The sequence below is a fragment of the Mustela nivalis genome, assembly GCF_964662115.1.
Source record: "Mustela nivalis genome assembly, chromosome: 6".
In the NCBI taxonomy this organism is placed as follows: domain Eukaryota; kingdom Metazoa; phylum Chordata; class Mammalia; order Carnivora; family Mustelidae; genus Mustela; species Mustela nivalis.
The window spans coordinates 103,297,134-103,317,001 of NC_139025.1; the positions used below are offsets into that span (position 1 = coordinate 103,297,134).

Sequence of the window (19,868 nt, forward strand, 5' to 3'; positions counted from 1 at the left end):
AAAGGATCATACCATCAAAGATGCCACCATTGTTCGGGGGAAAAACCATGCAAGTATCAAGCCAGAAACAATAAATTCCTCCTAGAGAAAACTGCCCAGATGTTGCACATGACTTCACAGGATTTATGACAGAACCAACCAAAGAAATCATGAAGGAGGTTGTGGATATGGCAATAAAGGTGAGAGTTTCAAGATATAGATCTTGGAGAAACTCAAGAGCTCATACACATCACATCAGAGGAATGATCGGAAGATGACTTGATGGAGATGAGCGCTTCCGAACCAGTGCCAGACATCGAGGAAGGAGACATGGAAGAAGTAGTGCCAGAAAACAAGTTGATGTTAGACAATCTGGCAGAAGGGTTCTGATTATTCAACGCTCCTTTGATTTCTAGAACATGGACCCTTCTGTGATTCAGGCACTGAAACTAAAGCAAATGCTGAAAGAAGATTTTTACATAAATATACATGAGAGGGACGCCTGGGTGGCTCAGTGGGTTAAGCCGCTGCCTTCGGCTCCGGTCATGATCTCAGGGTCCTGGGATCGAGTCCCGCATCAGACTCTCTGCTCAGCAGGGAGCCTGCTTCCCTCTCTCTCTCTCTGCCTGCCTCTCCATCTACTTGTGATTTCTCTCTGTCAAATAAATAAATAAAATCTTAAAAATATATATATACACGAGAGATACTGGTCTGTAGTTTTGTTTTTATTTTTGTTTTCATTTATAATAAAATACCGTTGCCTGGTTTTTGTTTTTGTTTTTTTAACCAAGTAATGTTTGGTAACACTCATAGAATGAATTGGAAGTGTACCATCTCTTCTATTTTCTAGAATAGTTTGTGTAGAATTGGTATTATTTCTTCCTCTTTGGTAGAATTCTCTGATGAAGGCTTCTAGGAATTTCCCTCATGAAACTACAAATTCAATTTCTTTAATAGATATAGGGGATTTCTAGTTTAGCCCCCACATGTAAAGAGCTTGGAAGTTGTCACTCCCATCCTTACAAGAGAACACTAAACAAAATAAAAATCAATAATGTCTTGTACCTGTTAGAGAACTAAGTCCTCAGGACAAGCCATAACCCTGAAATCTGGAGACATAGGTGAATCTAGAGTCACAACTGAAATTTGGTTGCCTAGAGCAGAAGCCACTAGAGCCATAAATTGGTAGGGACACTTAAATGTTAATTTTGACAAGCTGCTGGAGTCTGATTGTGGAATAGTGTAACAGTCAGAAATTCCCAAGACTAGCACACAATCTTAGGAGGCTCATATTTTTGTAGGTTTTACCTCCAACACTACCAGAATCTCATAGTCAATCTTCCATGGTTCTGGCAGGGTAAGGTTAAGAGCAATCATTGTAAACTATGTCCAGTGTTCTCCATAACAAAGACCTCCTGTCCAGAGAAAAAGACCTTCTAAGAGCCTTAGCGTATCTAGGGGAAAGGGCATTTCTCCTACTCTAGCCCTCTTTGTCTTTCCTGTCTAAAAAGCTACGAGACATTTAGACTAAGGATGCAAGCTCACTAAAAAAATTGATAATTTTTTTTTAAGAGATAGAGAAAGCATCTGAATGCAGGGACAAGGGCGGGGGAGGGGTGCCCAGGGTCGGAGGAAGGGTGCGGAGACAGAGAGAAAACCCCAAGCAGGCCCCATGCTCAGTGAGGAGCCCATTGTGGGGCTTAATCTCAAAACACCAAGACCATGACCTGAGCTGAAATCAAAGAATCGGACATCCAAAGGACTAAGCTACTCAGGTGCTCCTAAGAAACTAAAATTAATCTTAAGATTATAGGACACATACTTTCTCTTACATCTCACTGCCACACCAATAGATTTCCAATATAATAATCAGGGATTATAGCTGAAAGAGCTGTAAGACACAGACCTTCTTTGATGAAGAGCATATAGGGAAGCCCAAAGTCCTGGTGGCAGACAAAACAAGGCCACTAGAGGAATCTGAAGCCTCTGGTACTGAGAGCTGCAACAAACATTAAATACAGTCCAACTCTTGCCTAGATTAACATAAAACTTATACTAAAAACCTATTTCAGTTCCTGTTACTCAGTATATGATGCTCAGCTTCTAATAAATAATTACAAGGCATGTTAACAAGAAAAAACATGCCTTACTGAATATCTGAAGGGATACTTAGGTTTTCAATTTCTTCTTCTTCTCTTTTTAAAAGATTTTATTTATTTATTTGACACAGAGAGAGAGAGATCACAAGTAGGCAGAGAGCAAGGGGGAAGCAGGCTCCCTGCCGAGCAGAGAGCCCTATGTGGGCTGCATCCCAGGACCTTGAGATCATGACCTGAGCCGAAGGCAGAGGCTTAATTCACTGAGCCACCCAGGCACTCCTTCAATTTCTACTTGAGTGAGCTTTTTTTTTTTAAGTGGTATGTCCATTGCATCTAAGTTTTAAATTTATTGGCATTAAGTTGTTTATAATATTCCATTTTTATTTAATAAATGTAGAATCTGTAATGCTAGTCATAATTTATGTGTACTTTTTTCCCTTACCAATCTGGCCAGAGATTTATCAATTTTATCAATTTTCTCAAAGAACCAGATTTTTGTTTTATTGAAATTCTCCATTGTTTTTCTGCTTTTTGATTTTTGCTCTTCTCTTCATTACTTCCTTTCTTTTACTTATTTCTAGCTTTAGTTTGTTTTCTCTAGTTTCTTTTTTTTTTTTTAAAAGATTTATTTATTTATTTGACAGACAGAGATCACAAGTAGGCAGAGAGGCAGACAGCGAGAGAGGAGGAAGCAGGCTCCCTGCTGAGCAGAGAACCCGATGTGGGGCTCGATCCCAGGACCCTGGGATCATGACCTGAGCGGAAAGCAGAGGCTTTAACCCACTGAGCCACCCAGGCGCCCCTGTTTTCTCTAGTTTCTTAATGAGAAAGCTTACGTTATTGATTTTAAATATTTTGAGGTATCTAATATAAACATTTAATGCTAAAAATTTCACTCTATTCCTTCTTCAGGTACTTTGCTTTGGCAACTATCCCCCCATCTCCTGCATCATCAATTTTTCCCTTTCCACTGAGTGACTGTCATCTTTATACAAACATGCTGTTATAATGATGTATTACTTGGGAGCTGGGGAGAAAAACACTTCTCTGTTTCCCCCCCATCCTCCTCAGGCTATCATCCCATTACCCTACTATATTTATAATGGTTCTCTGTACTTGATATGCTATGTCTATGTCCTTATAATCTACTCCACTTAGGTGTTCACCCCTACACTGAAATTCTACCTCTCCGTATGTAATGATCAATTCTTACTCCTCATTGTTCTCATTATTCAACAGCATTTGACATTCTTTCCCCTCTCAGGCCACCACACTCTCCTGATATTCCTTCCTTCCTCAGTGGACAACTCCACCTCCCCATTCCAACCTCTCAATTGGAGAGCCCCAGTGTTCAGTCCTCAATCACCTTTTCCTCTGGATCTACATCCATTACCCAGGGGCCTTTCATCTACTGCTAAAATTTCAAGTATCACGCACTCCAGCTAGTCTATATTATTTCATAATTGGTAACATACTAGATAATATTTATATATTTTAATCCAGGCAGTCAGATTATATGTTCCCAGAGGATAAAGACCTCTACTATCTCATTCTTTTCCATCCTTTTTTTTAACACTGATTAAACACTACAAACACTACAAACCCCATCTCTGATTTTGCTCAAACACTGAAAAATAAATGCTTTCACCACTAGGTAGAGAAGGATTTACAGTGATTACACTGACACAACAAGTACCCCCTATTCCTGAGTCTTAAAGCCAGGATCTGCTCAGGGCTCATCAACTATTATGGTCACCTTAGAAGGTGTCAAATCCTTAAAAATTCTTTTGCTGAGACTGAATCCATAAGTCAGTTGAGTGTTTGAGTGATTCATCTATTCAGCATTTTCAGTGAGGTGAGGATAAAATATATACTTCTTTCCACTGGAGGTTTCTCATGTGTTGAGGCTGGACACGGGGGAAGTCCTTGCTCCAACTAAATACCAAACAAACCAATTAAACTAGAGCCACAGTTTCAGTGGGGAAGAGCCAAAGAAGTTGTACACAAATCTGGCCTGTTACCTAAGAAATGCACACCTCTTCCACTGGCTTACAAGTGAGGACTAAAAAGCTCTTGGTCCCTGAGGATATTTCATCTAATAACACAGTCAAGATAAATCTAGAGCAGCCTCATTTCAAACCAGAGTGAACAGGCATCACATGGTTTGAGTTTCAGGCCATAATAATTGTCTATACAACCTGTCTGATGGTGAAAGAGAAGCTCAAACCCTTCACTGCACTGTCTCCACACCAAGGGGAGAAAAAACAAAAGGATTCTATAGGTTGCTCGGGATCAGTGGGTAAAAACTAAACTATTCTCCTTGTCAACCAACTGCCATCTCTAGTGACTATTATATGATATTTTATAAATTCCCTGTTTTACAATTACTTAGAACAGATTTTTCAAGGTGAGTTTCCAGGATCTTTGAGAATAATCTTCTACTTGGTTTGAGCCTCAAAGAACTTCTCTGCACTGTTTCTGAATACACAGAAATGAAACAGGCCTTATGAATTTTGAGGTAACAAAGATTTCTCTTTAAAAAGTCTCAGAGCTGACCAGTCATAAACAACAGAACATGCAGTCAAGTTTTGTAGGAGACAAAAAGTGTAACAACAGATACTGAAGAGTACACTGCTCCAAAGAAGAGGACACATGGGAGACGAGTAGTGCCAGACAACACTTTTATTGTTCACTGAAAAACACAGGTCTGAAAAGAGTCTATTGCATTGTGCACTGAATGCAAGGCCTGATATTACAAGTATATAGACACAACAGCATAACTTATATAAAATGATACATATTGTATACTTATATAAAATGATACATATAGTAGCCATTTCTCTAAACACTAGAATTTAATAGAAGTAATGCCTTTTATTATAGAAGAACTGTAAACACTGCAATCTTAAACAAAATGCTCTAAGCAAAGCATTTTAAAATTGTTTTGTTGTGATACCTACTTTTTCTACCTGGAGTTAGGACCCTGTAGGACCCAAGAAAAAGTTAACTAATGAGAGCTAGCACTTTCAAAGAGCTCTTCCCAGGGAGCTGGGGTGGGGGGGCTGCTGCCTAAGACAGGCCACCACCACCTGGGCCCCCCTGGAGCCCTCAGGCCCACAGTGACTGCTAACCCCTACCTCCGGGCTAGTCTGAGGTGATGCAAAGTGGGAGGAGTACACATAGGAGGAAGCTCCTGTCACAACTACTTATCCTGTACCCAACTTTACGGACAAGAACACCTAATATTTTTTATGTGAATTTGCCAATCTCAGCAAACACTGAAATGTGCTTTAAGAAAAAAAAAAAAATTAACAACGAGAACAAAAGCCATTCTCTATGCAATCTGTGGTTACCATCATTTCTTCCTTTCGGCCACGTTTTCATTAGATGCTCTAAAACAGGCTGCTACTATTATATTATGAGCCATGCAGGCCAGGATTGAGGTAACTAAACTTCTCCAGTTACAACAACTAACTTAAATGATTAAAAAAATAAATACAAATTTATTAGAGAGCAACAAAATCAATCTCTATTAATCACATGGCAAAATAGTCAAGGACTGCAGCAACATTCACATTCCAAGGTCAACTCTAACTTGACCCACATTTCCTTCCAAACTGAGAAAGCACTGTGTGGAGGAGAGCATAAACTATCAACAACACCTGCTGTCAAATACTATCAGGGCTCAGAAGGATCCTCATAGATAAAAAATGCAGAGGGGGAAAAAAAAAAGGCATCTCAGTTTATACACAGCAACAGAAGAAAACTATATTCTCCCTCTGGGCACCATTGGCATCAGGCAAAGCAGGGCTATTTGTAAAAAATAGTGCCTAAACTGACTATGGCAATGCTCACATTTTAACAGAAATCAGCAGTACAAAGTTCCTTTACGTATAGGGAGTCAAAGATTATTAAATAATTTCCTCAGACAAGAGTCTCACCAAAAGAAAAACTTCCTCTTGCCTGATAAGTTTTTATAAATGGGATTTTACAGTATCCCAGCTTCTTTACTTAATATTAAGTACAGAGGACATCCTCAGATCACAGTAATGAGTAATATTAATATTCTCATATTTTCAGTACTTTACAGATCAAATATTTTATTAGACTACCCATTTAAGAGATTTGTACGTCAATAGTGATAACCAACTATATATTTTTCTTGTTCTGTCCACCAAAGAACACCACGTTCCGAAAGGAATACAGCCAAGTTCCACAGGTATCTCGTTCCCCTGCACAGTAAATTTCACTCGTCAGTCTCTGTCCTTGACTCTTTCTATGACTCTTCTAGTCTAAGGAAAATTTTGTATAATGGTAGAAAACCACAAACTCTGGTGGAAGCATTGGTATTGGTGTTGTGAAGCATTGGCATTGGTGTTGTGAAGTAAACTTCAGGAGAGTAACTGTAACTGCTAGGGACTATTTACAGCCTTGCTGGAAATCCTATTTCTCTTGAATCACTAGATTAAGAAATTCTAGTTATTTAACCATGGGAAGGGATTTCACAGATAAAGGTCTAGTCCACGTGAGAGGTTCTGGCCCCTGAAATGATGTGCGGCCAGCTGAAAATACTGGCCACCTTTCCATTTTAAACATGTTCATTATTCCTCTCCACCACTGAAGTGTGAAGTTCTTCCATCTGTTATGGCACTGGTGAGCCCTCTCATTGCTGCTCCTATTTCTTTTGGCTGTTCTACTGTACATGTGGGATCCATTGAGCTTATCACCTAAACGTGTAGGGAATTTTCATTTCGCACCATCCATTCTCTAAGAGCCATCAGTGGGGAACAATTTCTAGTTAGTAAAGGCACAATTCATTGGCATTTCCTCTTTATAAAGGAAATTAAAAGGGTTGCCTAGAAGCTGAACAAACGCGTTGGGTATTCCTATAAAGGGAAGGTTATATCTGCTACTAAAGCCCAGAGACATTTGCTAAATCTAAAGATTATATGGATTTTGTAAAAGCACGAATTTGGCAGTTTCAGACATTTCCAATTTTACACTATATCACTTGTTGGCAGGGGATAGGGAGTGCTGGCTAGTATCACAGGAGCAAAATAAAAGTGTCAACATCACTCTACTTGCTTGTTTTCCTCATGCGTCTGATTCTTTCACCGCTCTAGTGAAGTCTGTCCCAGGGCACATCACTCAGCAATCAGCAAAACTGCTCAGAGATAGAACAGGCTTCACCTCAACCTGCCCTCCTATCCACACTTGGCTGGTAAACACGGCATTGGGACAGAGCTTGTGAAAAGCCTTAAACCCAGGAAAGACTTACAGAAGTTGCACAAAAATTCCTGGTTTATAATACTTACCCAGGAATCAGAAAATAATTGTTTTTTGATTAAACAAACTGAATCTATGCTCAAAAACCATGTAATATCTCAAAAAGCAAAATCCAGAGTAAAAACTACAGAAAAAATGCAGCTTGTTAATAGCTTACTCTAGCTAAATCATCATAGAAAGTCAGTGCGATTTACTATTGCATGTAGAAGCACAACCTGCCATGTTCTCATAAAATTGGGTGCTAGTAAAGAACACGAAAACAGTTAATAGGGATGAAAGCCCTTTAGCCTTTTGTGACTTCATGACTTAAAAAGACAAATACCAAGCAGGATTTGACATTCAAAGATTTACCTGCTCAGCACAAGCTGAGTTGAGAGACAGCTGAACACCTGACTTTTACTCATTTATGGTGTTCTCAGGAAGTTCCTATTTGGACACCGATGGTTCTTAAATTGGCTGCATTTCAGAGTCATCTGGGAAGCTTTTAAAAATTACCAAATGCCCAGAGGCACCTGGGTGGCTCAGTCAGTTTGGCGTCGGACTTTTAGTTTCAGCTCAGGTCAGGATCTCAGGGTCCTGAGACTGAGCCCCACATCAGGCTCCACGCTCAGCACAGAGTCTGCCTGTCCCTCTCCCTCTGCTCCTCCCTCTCCTCAAATAAATAAAATCTTAAAAATTACCGAATGTCCAGACCAATTAAATGTGGAAGGTGGAACCCAGGTACCAGTATTCACTACGCCTCCCCAGGTGACAGTCTAATGTGTTGCCGGGACATGCACACTCACTAATGTATCCCTTTCAGAGGGCTGTGGCATGAATGTCATATTTTATCTAGATGGTTTTGTTTTTTCTAAATTCCACCAGGAAAAGGAATTTTTAGAAAAAGGCACAGTTGTGCTTCCTCTAAAGATGCAGCTTACTGTTTGACAGGTGCCGGTTCTCAGAGGTTATCTGGAGCGCTGGTTGAAAAGGAGGAAGTCCTTGTCTTGGCAGAGTAGGCAGAGCTTCAGGCTTCGGCAGCTGCCTCCAGCAACAAAGAATGCCCAGATGCCCATGAGTACCATGATTAAATATGTGGATACCAGATTTATTCCGTAATGAGGACTTATGAAGGTCTGAAAAAAAAAAATCAGCTTGTATAATAACAGTATGCTCATTAAGCACGTAGAGTAACTGAAGATTAAGGAAAATATAGGATACTTTCAATAGCTGGGCTGTGTTTCACCAAACATATGATGTGTGTCACACACTGAGTACCACAAAGACACACAGAACTAACCTTGTCAACAGACACTAGCCCATAGATGTGTGCTTCACTATATTCAAATGTCAAGGCTAGAGGGTAACTAGAAGTCAGAATTAAATGGAAGACCCAATAGAAGATATATGTTATACAACCTGGGCCCAGTTTATAACAATTTCTGTGTTACCCAGCTCTTAATTTTCAAGAAAGTAAGACAAGTCCAAGTAACTTCAGGATGAATCCTTAGTATTCAAGGGAACAGCATCTCTTTTTCACCTGCACAGCTGAAGAGGGTTCCAAAAGTTCACTTAAAAAACTTTGAAGGAGTGCCAAGAGGTATTATGCTATGTAACACTGAAGATCCTAATGGAGCTTATATGCTAGTAAAAGAAATAAGTAAGGAATGCAGCAGCAAATAAATGAATCAAATAATTACACATTATGATGAATGCTAGACAGAATAATTATAATCATGATGGTGCTAGATAAGTAAGAACAAGGGGGTCTACTCAGGTTGCTCAGGGGTAGTCCTGAGTAAGTGTCATTTATACTGACATATAGTTGGAGATAACCAGCCTTGTGTAGAGTGAAGGTGGGAACCACAGGAGGGCAAAGAGCTTGGTGCAGCTGAGAACCTGGAAAGAGTAATATTAGTCATGTGTAGAGATGGAGGGGCAGCACATGAGATGAGGTCAAGAGAGGAAGGCAGGAACTAGTTATGCAGCATGTTGGTAAGGGGTGTGGACTTCATCCCCAGTGCAATATGGGGGGTGCGGTCACAGAAAGGGTCAAGGTAGGGGAGCTGAGTGACTTGATTTAGATGTTTAAAACTGCACAAAATGGATTAAAGGAGGCAATTGTGAAAGCAGGGAGACTCATTAAGAAGGCTGTGCACTGGGGCGCCTGGGTGGCTCAGTGGGTTAAGCCGCTGCCTTCGGCTCAGGTCATGATCTCAGGGTCCTGGGATTGAGTCCCGCATCGGGCTCTCTGCTCAGCAGGGAGCCTGCTTCCTTCTCTCTCTCTCCGCCTGCCTCTCAGTGTACTTGTAATTTCTCTCTGTCAAATAAATAAATAAAATCTTTAAAAAAAAAAAAAAGAAGGCTGTGCACTGACAAACTGTAAGAGACTCTTAATCTCAGGAAACTAACTGAGGGCTGATGGAGTGGAAGGTGGTCCGAGGGATAGAGCAGCTGAGTGATAGACAGTGGGGAGAGTTGGGTATTGTGTAAGACTGATGAATCACAGACCTATACCCCTGAAACAAATAATATGTTATATATTAATAATAAATAAGAAGAAGATTTTACACTGGTTGAGGAGAGTATAGGATGGTGACTTAGATCAGGGGCGATGGTAGTAGAGATGGAGAGAGTGGGTGATATGAACGGACAGGACTTGCTGATGGAAGGAATGTGAGGGAAAGAGAGAGGCCAAAGTGGCTTCCATGTTTGTGGCTTTTGGTAAATGGTAGTGCTACTTAATGGGATGACAAAGACTTGGGGAAAGATGACACTCAGAGTGATGGGTGAGAATCAAGTCCAATGAGGTTAAGCTAAGAGTAACATGCCTATGAGATTTCAAAGGACAGACGTCAGGAAAGCATTAGGCATGCGAATACGGGGCTGTGAGGAGAGACTTGTCCTAGGAAAGAAAGAGACTTGTGCTAAAAGCACAGACCACAGACAGTATTTAAAGCCATGACTCTGAATGCAGTTACCCAGGGAGCTATTACAGAGAGAGGGGAAAGGAGAAGTCAGGACAAAGCCATGAGAACATTTATAAATTTTTTGTGCTGTTTAGTATTGCAGAAGCAAATTCAAAGTATCGACAACATTCTATTCTCTTGACTCTTACTGAAAAAGAGTCAGCAAAGGGGTCTGAGAAGAGCAAAGAGTGAGGTAAGAGGAAAAGCAGGACATGTGTTATCGAAGTCAAAAGAGGAACATGTTTCACAGAGAGAGTGGTCAACTCTTTTAAAGGTTGCTGAGATGAAAACAAAAACCCCAATGTGTTTTCGAGAAATGGAGATTTCCTTTGATCTTCACAAGTGCAATTTTAGAAGGGTGGTTGAGCAGAACCAGGACTGGACTAGAAGTATGAGAGGTGAAAAAGTGGAGACAAATTAGTGGAGGTAACTCTGAGAAATTTAGCTGTGATGGGGAACAGAAAAAAAGAGAATGATGGCTAGATGGGGGAAAGGCAATAGTGGAGAGTTTTAAGATACATCTATATGATAATGACGAGAAGGATAACTGGTGATGAGGATGGAATCTGATAAAATCAGAGTGAGGTCCTTGTGGGAAATAACTGGATGCAGAGCCCGGGTAGAGGGACTGGTCTTAGAGAGAAGGAGAAATACTTCCTTTCCTGGGCCAGAGTAAGGTGGGGAGATGGGTTCCCAACTAGCCCAGAACTTACACTTAACAAAGGAGAGGAACTAACTGGGTCAACGTGTCACCATAGACCTCTGCCTATAAAAGCCTTCAAGGGGAGTGCTTCCATGGCTCATCACTGTTCTTACCCTCACCCTACCTGCACATGCTCCTGGTTAAGATACCGACCTTGCCTATCAGCTCTGACTAGGAAAATGGGCTGATTTTGCAGAGATGGCACCTTATGCAGAAAAAGTGCTTTTCTCAAGAGGCAACTGTGGACATTGAGCACATTGAGGCAGGCATTGAGCACTTTCTGGATTCTTTGGAAATCCACTGAATTTTAACTTACTTTATAGGGTGCTAAGTTCTTTTGTATTTCTCTTTAGTTTCTTTAAAATTTTTTCTTCTTTAAACAATTACAGAAGCAATATGTGATTGTTGTAGAAAATTAAAATATACAAATGAGTAAAATAAATTTTAAAATTGAAATTCAGATAGGTTAATATTCAGAAAACAAAAACTATAAATGATAAAGCAAAATTGACTAAACTACATCAGAATAAAGAACTTTTGCTCATAAAAAAGACAACATAAAGAGGATATAAAGTTAAACCACACTATAGGAGAAGCTATTTATAATAGGTACATCTGACAAAGACCTTTTTTAGAGAATACAGAAAGAACTCCTAGAAATCAAAAAGACAATGCAATAGGATTATAGGCAAAAGATTTAAAGAGGCACTTCATAAAAGAATTATCCAAATGGCCAATAAATATATGAAGACATGCATAATCTCATTAATCATTAGGGAAATGCAAAGTAAAACCACAATGTGCAGGCACATGGGTGGCTCAGTTGGTTAAGCGACTGCCTTTGGCTCAGATCATGATCCCAGAGACTGGGAATCAAGTCCGATATTGGGCTCCCTGCTCAGCAGGGAGTCTGCTTCTCCCTCTGCCCCTGCCCATCCATCATGTGTGCTCTCTCTCTCTGTCTCAAATAAATAAAATCTTTAAAAAAATAAATAAATAAAATAAAACCACAATGTGATACTACGATACACCCAGCAGGATGTGTAACAATAGAGAGAGTGACACACTAACTGTCGGTGATGAGGGTGAGGAACTGCCACTCACAAATTGATGGTGAGGATGGAAACTGATACAATTACTCTGAAAAACTGGGTGGTATGAACAGTTGACATATATACACCGCATGACCAGCAATTCCACTCCTAGGCAAATATCACATATATCCAAAAGAAATGTGTACATACATTCGTAAGAGACATATAGTAGAATGCTCAAAGCATTACTATTCACAACAGTTAGAAGCTGGAGACATCATTTCTGCTGTAGAATGGATAAAGCAAGGTACAGTTACAAAGTAGAATACTATACTGCAGAAAATGAACAATTAATGGGCGCCTGGGTGGCTCAGTGGGTTGGGCCGCTGCCTTCGGCTCAGGTCATGATATCAGGGTCCTGGGATCAAGTCCCGCATCAGGTTCTCTGCTCAGCAGAGAGCCTGCTTCCCTCTCTCTCTCTGCCTGCCTCTCTGCCTCCTTGTGATCTCTGCCTGTCAAATAAATAAATAAATAAATCTTTAAAAACAAAAAAAATGAAGAATTAATAGCTACCTATACATACAGATGAATCTCTCACAAACACGATGTTGATGAAAGGAGCCAGACACAAGAGCACAGACTAAATGGTTCTGTTTATATAAAATACCAAAAGCAAGACAAGCTGCACGTTACAAGTCAGGACCATGGCGGGAGGTTCGTGAGAGCTGATAATGTTTTTGTTTTCATTTGGGTTCAAGTTACATAGGTTACACTCATCAAGATGGATGCTTCTGATCTGTATACTTTTCTGTAGGTGTATTTAAATAAAACAATTACTTAGACATTCTCTGAAACCACTGTTAACATTTTGATATATCATCTTTCAAATTTCCTAGGTTCTTCTTATTTTGGCTTATTTTCCTGGTTTTTTTTAATCATTAGAGAGAGTATCAACTATTCAACATTCAACATTTATTGGATTGAAGAAACAAAGATTGATAAGATAAGGTCCCATCCTTGATGATGGAACTCTAGTTGGAGAGACATAAGAACTATATTAAAGATAAGAACACTCTCTGAGGATAAGTGTTATAACACAGCTATGTATTAAGGTCTAGTGACTGTGCTGAGTCTGGAATATGCACCTTTGCCAGGGAGGCTTGAACTAGCACTTTTCCAAACTGACTTAGGTTAAGGGGAGATAAGTCACTGCAGATAAAAGAGCATGCACAAGACATGCTGTTGGGTAGCCACAACAGATCAGTTTCGATGGAGTACATGATGTGATCTGTGGGCAGCAGCAAAAGGTAAGTTTTACACCAGTGCGGATGAAAAGAGGCTTGGGTCAAACAAAGAAGTCTGGGTTTTATTCCACAGGCATCTGCTACAGCTGATCATTTTTACCTCAATACATTTGGCTCCCAGGACACCTGGCTCCTGGTTTTCCTCCAGCCTCACTTGTGGCTCTTTCTCAGTCTCCTTTGCTGGCTCCTCCTTCCCCAGTCTCAAGATGGGAGTGTCCCAGGGCTCAGTCCTTGGGCCTCTTTTCTTGTCTGCTTGAATCTACTCCTTGTAATCACTTTTTCTGCCCTGGGTTATCCTCCCAAACTCCAGACATTTTCATCCAACTGCCTAACAAACATTTCCATTTGGATGTCCAATAGGCATCTCTATTACACTTATAATGTGCCCAGATAAACTCCCCTCACAAGCTTCCTCATCTCAACTGATGGTAACTCCATCCTTCTTACTGCCCAGGCCAAAACCCTGGAGGCACCATTGGCTCACTCCTCTTCTTTCTCTCCTGTGCCTTGCCTTATCCAGTCTGTCAGGAAATACTGTTGGCTCTACTTTCAAACATATGTCCTCAATTGGATCATTTCTCATTATATCCATTGCTATTTCACCCAAATTATCACCCTCCTCCTCTTGATGACTGTAATCTTTTCCCCTGCTACAGTTTACTCTTAACACAGCAAAGTGATCCTTTTAAAATCATGTCCCTCTCCTTAAACACCCTACGCTGACTTCCATTTCACTGAGAGTAAATGTCAAAGTCCACATTACCTAGATGTAGTTCTCACTTCCAACCTCTACTTCTCTCTCACCTTCAACTCTGTGACAGTATCTCCTACTAACTTTCCCCTGGCTCACTCTGCTCTGGCCACCCTCACTTCCAAAAAATATGCCAAGCAAGTTCTTTGATCTTTAGGACTTTGCTACTGGCTGTGCAGTCTAAGATGTTCTTTCTCCAGAGAGCTACATGACCATCTTCTTCCCTTCTTTCTTAAATGTCACCTTCACAATGAAGCCTACTCTGACCATCTAATTCAAAAATTTGTTATCTCCTGCCTCCCTACATGCTAGATTCCTTTTGGCCTATGCTACTGGCCACAGCACCTATCACTATAAAATTTATTATGCCTACTGCTTAAAGCCTCTCTCTCCCCACTAAACTGTAAAAACAGATCTTTGCTTTGTTCACTAAACTGCTTTGTTTACCTTGACCAGTGCCTGGAACACAGAAAGCACTCAGTAAATATTTGTTAAATGAATCAATAGCCAATTGGATCTATAAAAAGAACATCTGCTTTTTCATGTAATTTCTTTTCTGATTATAAAAGTATACATCATAGAAAATTTGGAACACGCCAAAAACTGTAAAGAAAAAAGAATCCACTTGGGGAGAAACATTATTAATATTTTAATGCAGTCTCTTTCTAGTCTTTTTTCCAATGAAGACTTGGCTTCTCATAGTTGCCATCATATCAAAGGTAACTTTAACATCCTGTACCACTGAAAAGTTTTAGGTAGGGGAAGCAGTGAGATTGCATTTCTTCCTTCCTTTCTATCTATCTATCTATCTAATCTTTTAAGTAATCTCTGTGCCCAGCGTGAGACTCCAACTCATGATCCTGAGATCAAGAGTCACATGCTCTGCTGACTGAGCCAACCAGGCACCCCTGTAAGATGGCACTTTAGATGGATCAGAGGTCAAGGAGCCCAGTATGAGAAAACCTGATATGAATTCTAAATGGATGGAGAAGAGAGAAACATGAGGCAGGACACCACCGGAAAGAACCTTTTCAATACTTTGAAGTGAGAAATCATAAGGGTCTGGACAAGGTCTGGGGATAATTCTGATATAAATATATGACAAATTACAATAAAAGTCAGACCCAAAGCATTAAATATTTCTTAAAAAGCATATCAAGTCAAGTTTTCTTTTTAAATTTTATTTAGAAAACTGGCATAATTTCACTGTGGAGGGGGTAACTGGGCACTCCTGTTATTGATCAGAATGAACAAAAATGGTACAAACTTTGTGAAGAGTATTTTAGCAATGGACATCAAGGACTTCAAATATACTCATACCATTTAATATTTTCATTCCTTGGAAGCTAAATATCATATTGAAAAACTTCCATGTACAAAGATGTTTAAGATAGCATTATAAAAAGCAAAGGTAGAAAAATAAATGATCAATCAATTAAGCAAACTGTAATATAATTTTTATATAATAATATAAGGCTATTAAAATTTACATATTAAAAGGGTTTATAATATCATGGAAATTGTTTAAGATGTGTTACCTAACATAAGCATAATACAAGACTACTTCAGGTTTGACTATACCCATAAAAGAAAGGTACAAAGAAAGAAATCTTTAATGAAATCAACCAACAAATTAATAGGTTTCTTTCTGTAGGAAGAGAGATGATTTATTTATCTACCTTTCACTCATTCACTCAGTCATCAACTTTTTGGAATTTCTTCATTTGACACTGAGTTTGTATTTCATTTAGTGTAGAACCTACCATTTTAGATATGGGGACTTGAGTTCCAAAAAACAATGTGAGGACAGTGGCAATACTCACCAGGGCAGACACCAGCAGATGTGTCAGCAGAACTACAAGAAGGGAAGACCACTTTTTCTTCTCACAGCCATCAAAAAATATGATACCCCAGAACACGTGCAGCAATATGATAACCAGCGTCATGAAAGCTGAAAGATAGTCATCCATTAATGTCCAGTCATACAGACAACACATACCAAAGCCCACTGACCACCTGCTCATGATACACAAGCTCTTGGGGTACACCACACCACACCACTGTGAGAGTTCAAACACCACCTGCCAGAACCAGGATACTGGCACATATTTGCTCAACTAGTAACTTGGAAAGCAAAACTTCTGAACACAGGGTCAGCTCTGCAGCAGCTTGTAATCGAGAATGTGAACCTATTAAACCAAAGGCAGCTTGGACTGACTTCCAAGAAGTTTTGCTAAGGAAGGGAATAAAACTAGCATAGTATCTAGTCAAATCTTTCCAAATTAGCCTTCTGCACTTTCCTGAATTAAGTGGATTATCTTCAATTTAAACAAATCTTCTCACCAAGCTGAAATTTCTCCTGTGTTCTTTCCTTTAAAAAAAATGCTAATGGAAGTATAAAAATATTAAAAATTGCAATAATTATCTTAGATTCTTCTTAGGCAACTCAAACTGAATCTGATCAGCACAACCAGGTTTTTCTGTGGAAGAGAGAGAGAGAGTGAGTGTGTGTGTGTGTGTGTGTGCGCGCGTGCACATTTCTTTTCTACCTTGGAAACATTATTTAAAATGGGCAATTTCCGCATATTCTGAAAGCTTTAATATGAAAAAAAGGGCATATCAATTTTCGTTTTCAGTCACATATTAAGATACAATTAACACCCACCAATCTGGCAAAAATTCAAGTCTGACAATTCTCTTTCACACTGCAGATAGGAAAACAATCTGGCATTACCCAGTAAAGTTGAGAATATGTATTCTCTATTTCATTCCAGCAATTCCACAGCTACATCTATACTCTGAAGAAATTGGTTCTTAGATCAAAAGATCACTAGTACCTGAGAACTTGTTAGGAATGCAAATTCTTGGGATCCACCCCAGACCTCCTGAATCAAACAATGAGCTTAACAACTAGTGTTTAAACAGCCCTCAGAGTGATTCCAAAGTAGTCAAATTTGAGAACTATTGCTCTGGAAAAACTAACACATTTGCACAATTAGATTTATATCAGCATTGTTTGTAATAACAAAAAATTTTCATCATTACCAAGAATGGATGACTTGTGTTGTATTCACACAATGGTATATGATCTATAATACAAATGATCTCAAGAATGTAATGCTGAGGGGGGGGGGGAACCATATTGAGGGAAGATGCCCATTATTTATACAAAGTCAAAAACATCCAAAAACAATATTAAAAGGATATAACTACTCTGATTGGAGGAAAGTGATGTGTTCTATCTAGTGACAGAGTGCCATCATTTCAGTCAGTGGTGGTAAATACTTTAAGTAGAGGAGGGATTTTAAAAATATATAACTTTGGGATGAGGGTAGACTAAAATTCAAATGACCTAAGGCACTTTCCTGCTAAAAAACATTTTGGATGACTTGATACTGTATCCAAAGTAAAGTCCAAATGTCTCAGATTATCATCCAAGGCCCTCTATAACCTAGAACCAAATTATTATTCTTTTTTTTTTTTTTAAGATTTTATTTATTTATTTGACAGAGAGAGATCACAAGTAGATGGAGAGGCAGGCAGAGAGAGAGAGAGGGAAGCAGGCTCCCTGCTGAGCAGAGAGCCCGATGCGGGACTCGACTCCAGGACCCTGAGATCATGACCTGAGCCGAAGGCAGTGGCTTAACCCACTGAGCCACCCAGGCGCCCCCCAAATTATTATTCTTAACTAATCTTCAAATACAGCCTACATGGCAGAAAGCCAGAAATCTTATACTCTCTGTCTCTGTGCTTTTACTTATTTTTTTAACTGACTGTCCTTCTGCCTGAATACTCATCATCCCCCTGCCATCTCACAACATCCAAATCTTACTTTAAGATCTAGCTTAATGCCATCTCCTTAGTGAGTTCTTTCTGACACCCACTCTTCACTTTTTTAAGAACCCTCGGCACACATTTGCTGAGCACCTGGATAGTCTGGCCTGAAGATTTTGTACTAGGGCTCGGGAGTTACACAATCTCGAGATGGAATGCAGGCTCCACAGTGTGGCTTTGGGCAAACTATGTAACCTCTTTCACCTTCTGTTTCCTTTATTTCTAAAACAGGGACAATAATACCTCAAAGGGCGGTTGCAGGGAAGAACAGTGTTTTGTAAACCTCGGCTTTTCAATAAATACTACTACTATGTACCACAGTCTCTGGATTCAAAGATGAGTATGGCAGGGCCTTTAGTGAGCTGTACCATCAGGCGGGAAAATGAGGCAGAGTAGCAGTAGTAGTGTGGGTAGTGTGCATTGTTTGAAAATGTACTCTTCTTCACTCTTACAGATTATTTCTTTCTCCGACCTTGTGTTACTTTTATGTTTATTTTCTTCCTCCTCTCTTTCCTCATTGCATACAACAAGTACTTATTTGGTATCCACTATGATAAACACTCTTTGGGGCACTGGGGCTATCACCGTGCACAATCACGGTGCACAAAACACAATCTCATGGAACTCTGCCTCATCCTTTCAGTTTATTGTTTTATTAACACAGTATCCAAAGGGGATCTCCCAGACATTTGTTGAAACACTGTAAGTTCTTACTTGACTGCTTATTTATTCTGCTGGCATTAATTTCTGGCTGGCTGCCATATCGTCCTAAGACTTTACTACTACAACATGCCATTTAGAATATTAGGATTCATTCTTTATTCCCTCTGCAACTGGTCAGAGGTCCAACAGAAACAGAGGCTTGAAGATCTATTCCGCCACACACAGGAGCTAGAGGTACATACAATTTTGTTACTTTTCTCCGGTAAATGGAATTAATTCCAATTAGAAATGAAGATTTGCTAATAGTATCTCTAGGAAACTATCTTTTAATTACTAAAACTCTCTCATTTCATGTTCCTAACTAAAAAATTCTAAAAGTCCTTCAGTAAATCTAACTCTATAAAATTTGCTTTGTTCTAATATTTGTAAAAGTAGAAAAAAACCCTCCAAATTCATTATAAAAAATCACAATTCATTTATATTCCAGAATAATAAAAGGAGCTTCCCTAATTTCTAATGTTTTGGAACATTAATCAGAAATCTGAACAAATCTGGGTTGCCTAGGTGGCTCAGTCAGTTAAACGTTTGACTTGATTTCAGCTCAGGTCATGATCTTAGGGTTGGGGGATCGAGCTCTGTGAGAGGCTCTGGGCATGTGGGGCCTGCTTAAGATTCTCTCTCCCTCACCCCATGCGCTCTCTCTAAAAGAGAAGAAAGAATGAAAGAGAGAAAGGGAGAAAGAAAGACAAGAAAGAAAGGAGGGGAGGAAGGAAGGGAGGAAGGGAAGGGAGCAAGGAAGGGAAGAGAAGGAAGGAGGGTGGAAGGGAGTTAAGAAAGAAATCTGAACAGAAAAAAAAAGAAATAAATCTGAACGAGTCTAACAAGTATTGTACATCTGTTTGTGAAATTATAGCTGTCAATTTGATAATGAACTTCTAACAATCTTTTAAGTCAAATCCTCTTGGTAAAGAATGTTTTATTTTAACCTATTTCTAAGCAAAATGTTTCAGAGTTATCTTTAAGAAGCTATAGTTAGTTGGGAACACCTGTGCGGCTCAGTCAGTTGAGTATCTGACTCTTGATTTCGAATTCAGATTCCTGGAATCAGAGTCCTGGGATACAGCCCTATATTGGCCTCTGCTCTCAGCATGGAGTCTGCAGTTAGAATTCTATCTCCTTCCCCTTCTGCTCCTCTCACTCCTGCTCTCTCTCTCTCTCAAAGCAATAAATAAGTCTTTAAAATTAAAAAAAAAAAAAAAAAGAGCCT

The 19,868-nt window shown here is 39.5% G+C and overlaps 1 protein-coding gene across 6 annotated transcripts in view; it reads right to left on the minus strand.

The window, feature by feature from the left end:
• The window catches only part of APH1B (aph-1 homolog B, gamma-secretase subunit), a 49,638-nt gene that overhangs the window by 9,736 nt on the left and 20,034 nt on the right, over window positions 1–19,868 (minus strand). For 2 of the 6 annotated variants that reach the window (XM_082737291.1, XM_082737288.1), the window contains 3 exons: window positions 15,928–16,055; window positions 8,285–8,479; window positions 4,746–6,310 (listed from right to left, as the gene is read on the minus strand). In XM_082737291.1, coding sequence (XP_082593417.1) covers window positions 8,312–8,479; window positions 15,928–16,055 — 296 coding nt within the window. In that variant the 3' untranslated portion in view covers window positions 4,746–6,310; window positions 8,285–8,311. Of the gene's footprint in view, window positions 1–4,745; window positions 9,502–9,716; window positions 12,562–15,927; window positions 16,056–19,868 lie in introns of those variants that run through there. The other 4 variants (XM_082737290.1, XM_082737287.1, XR_014313408.1 and 1 more) reach the window with 3 other exon arrangements.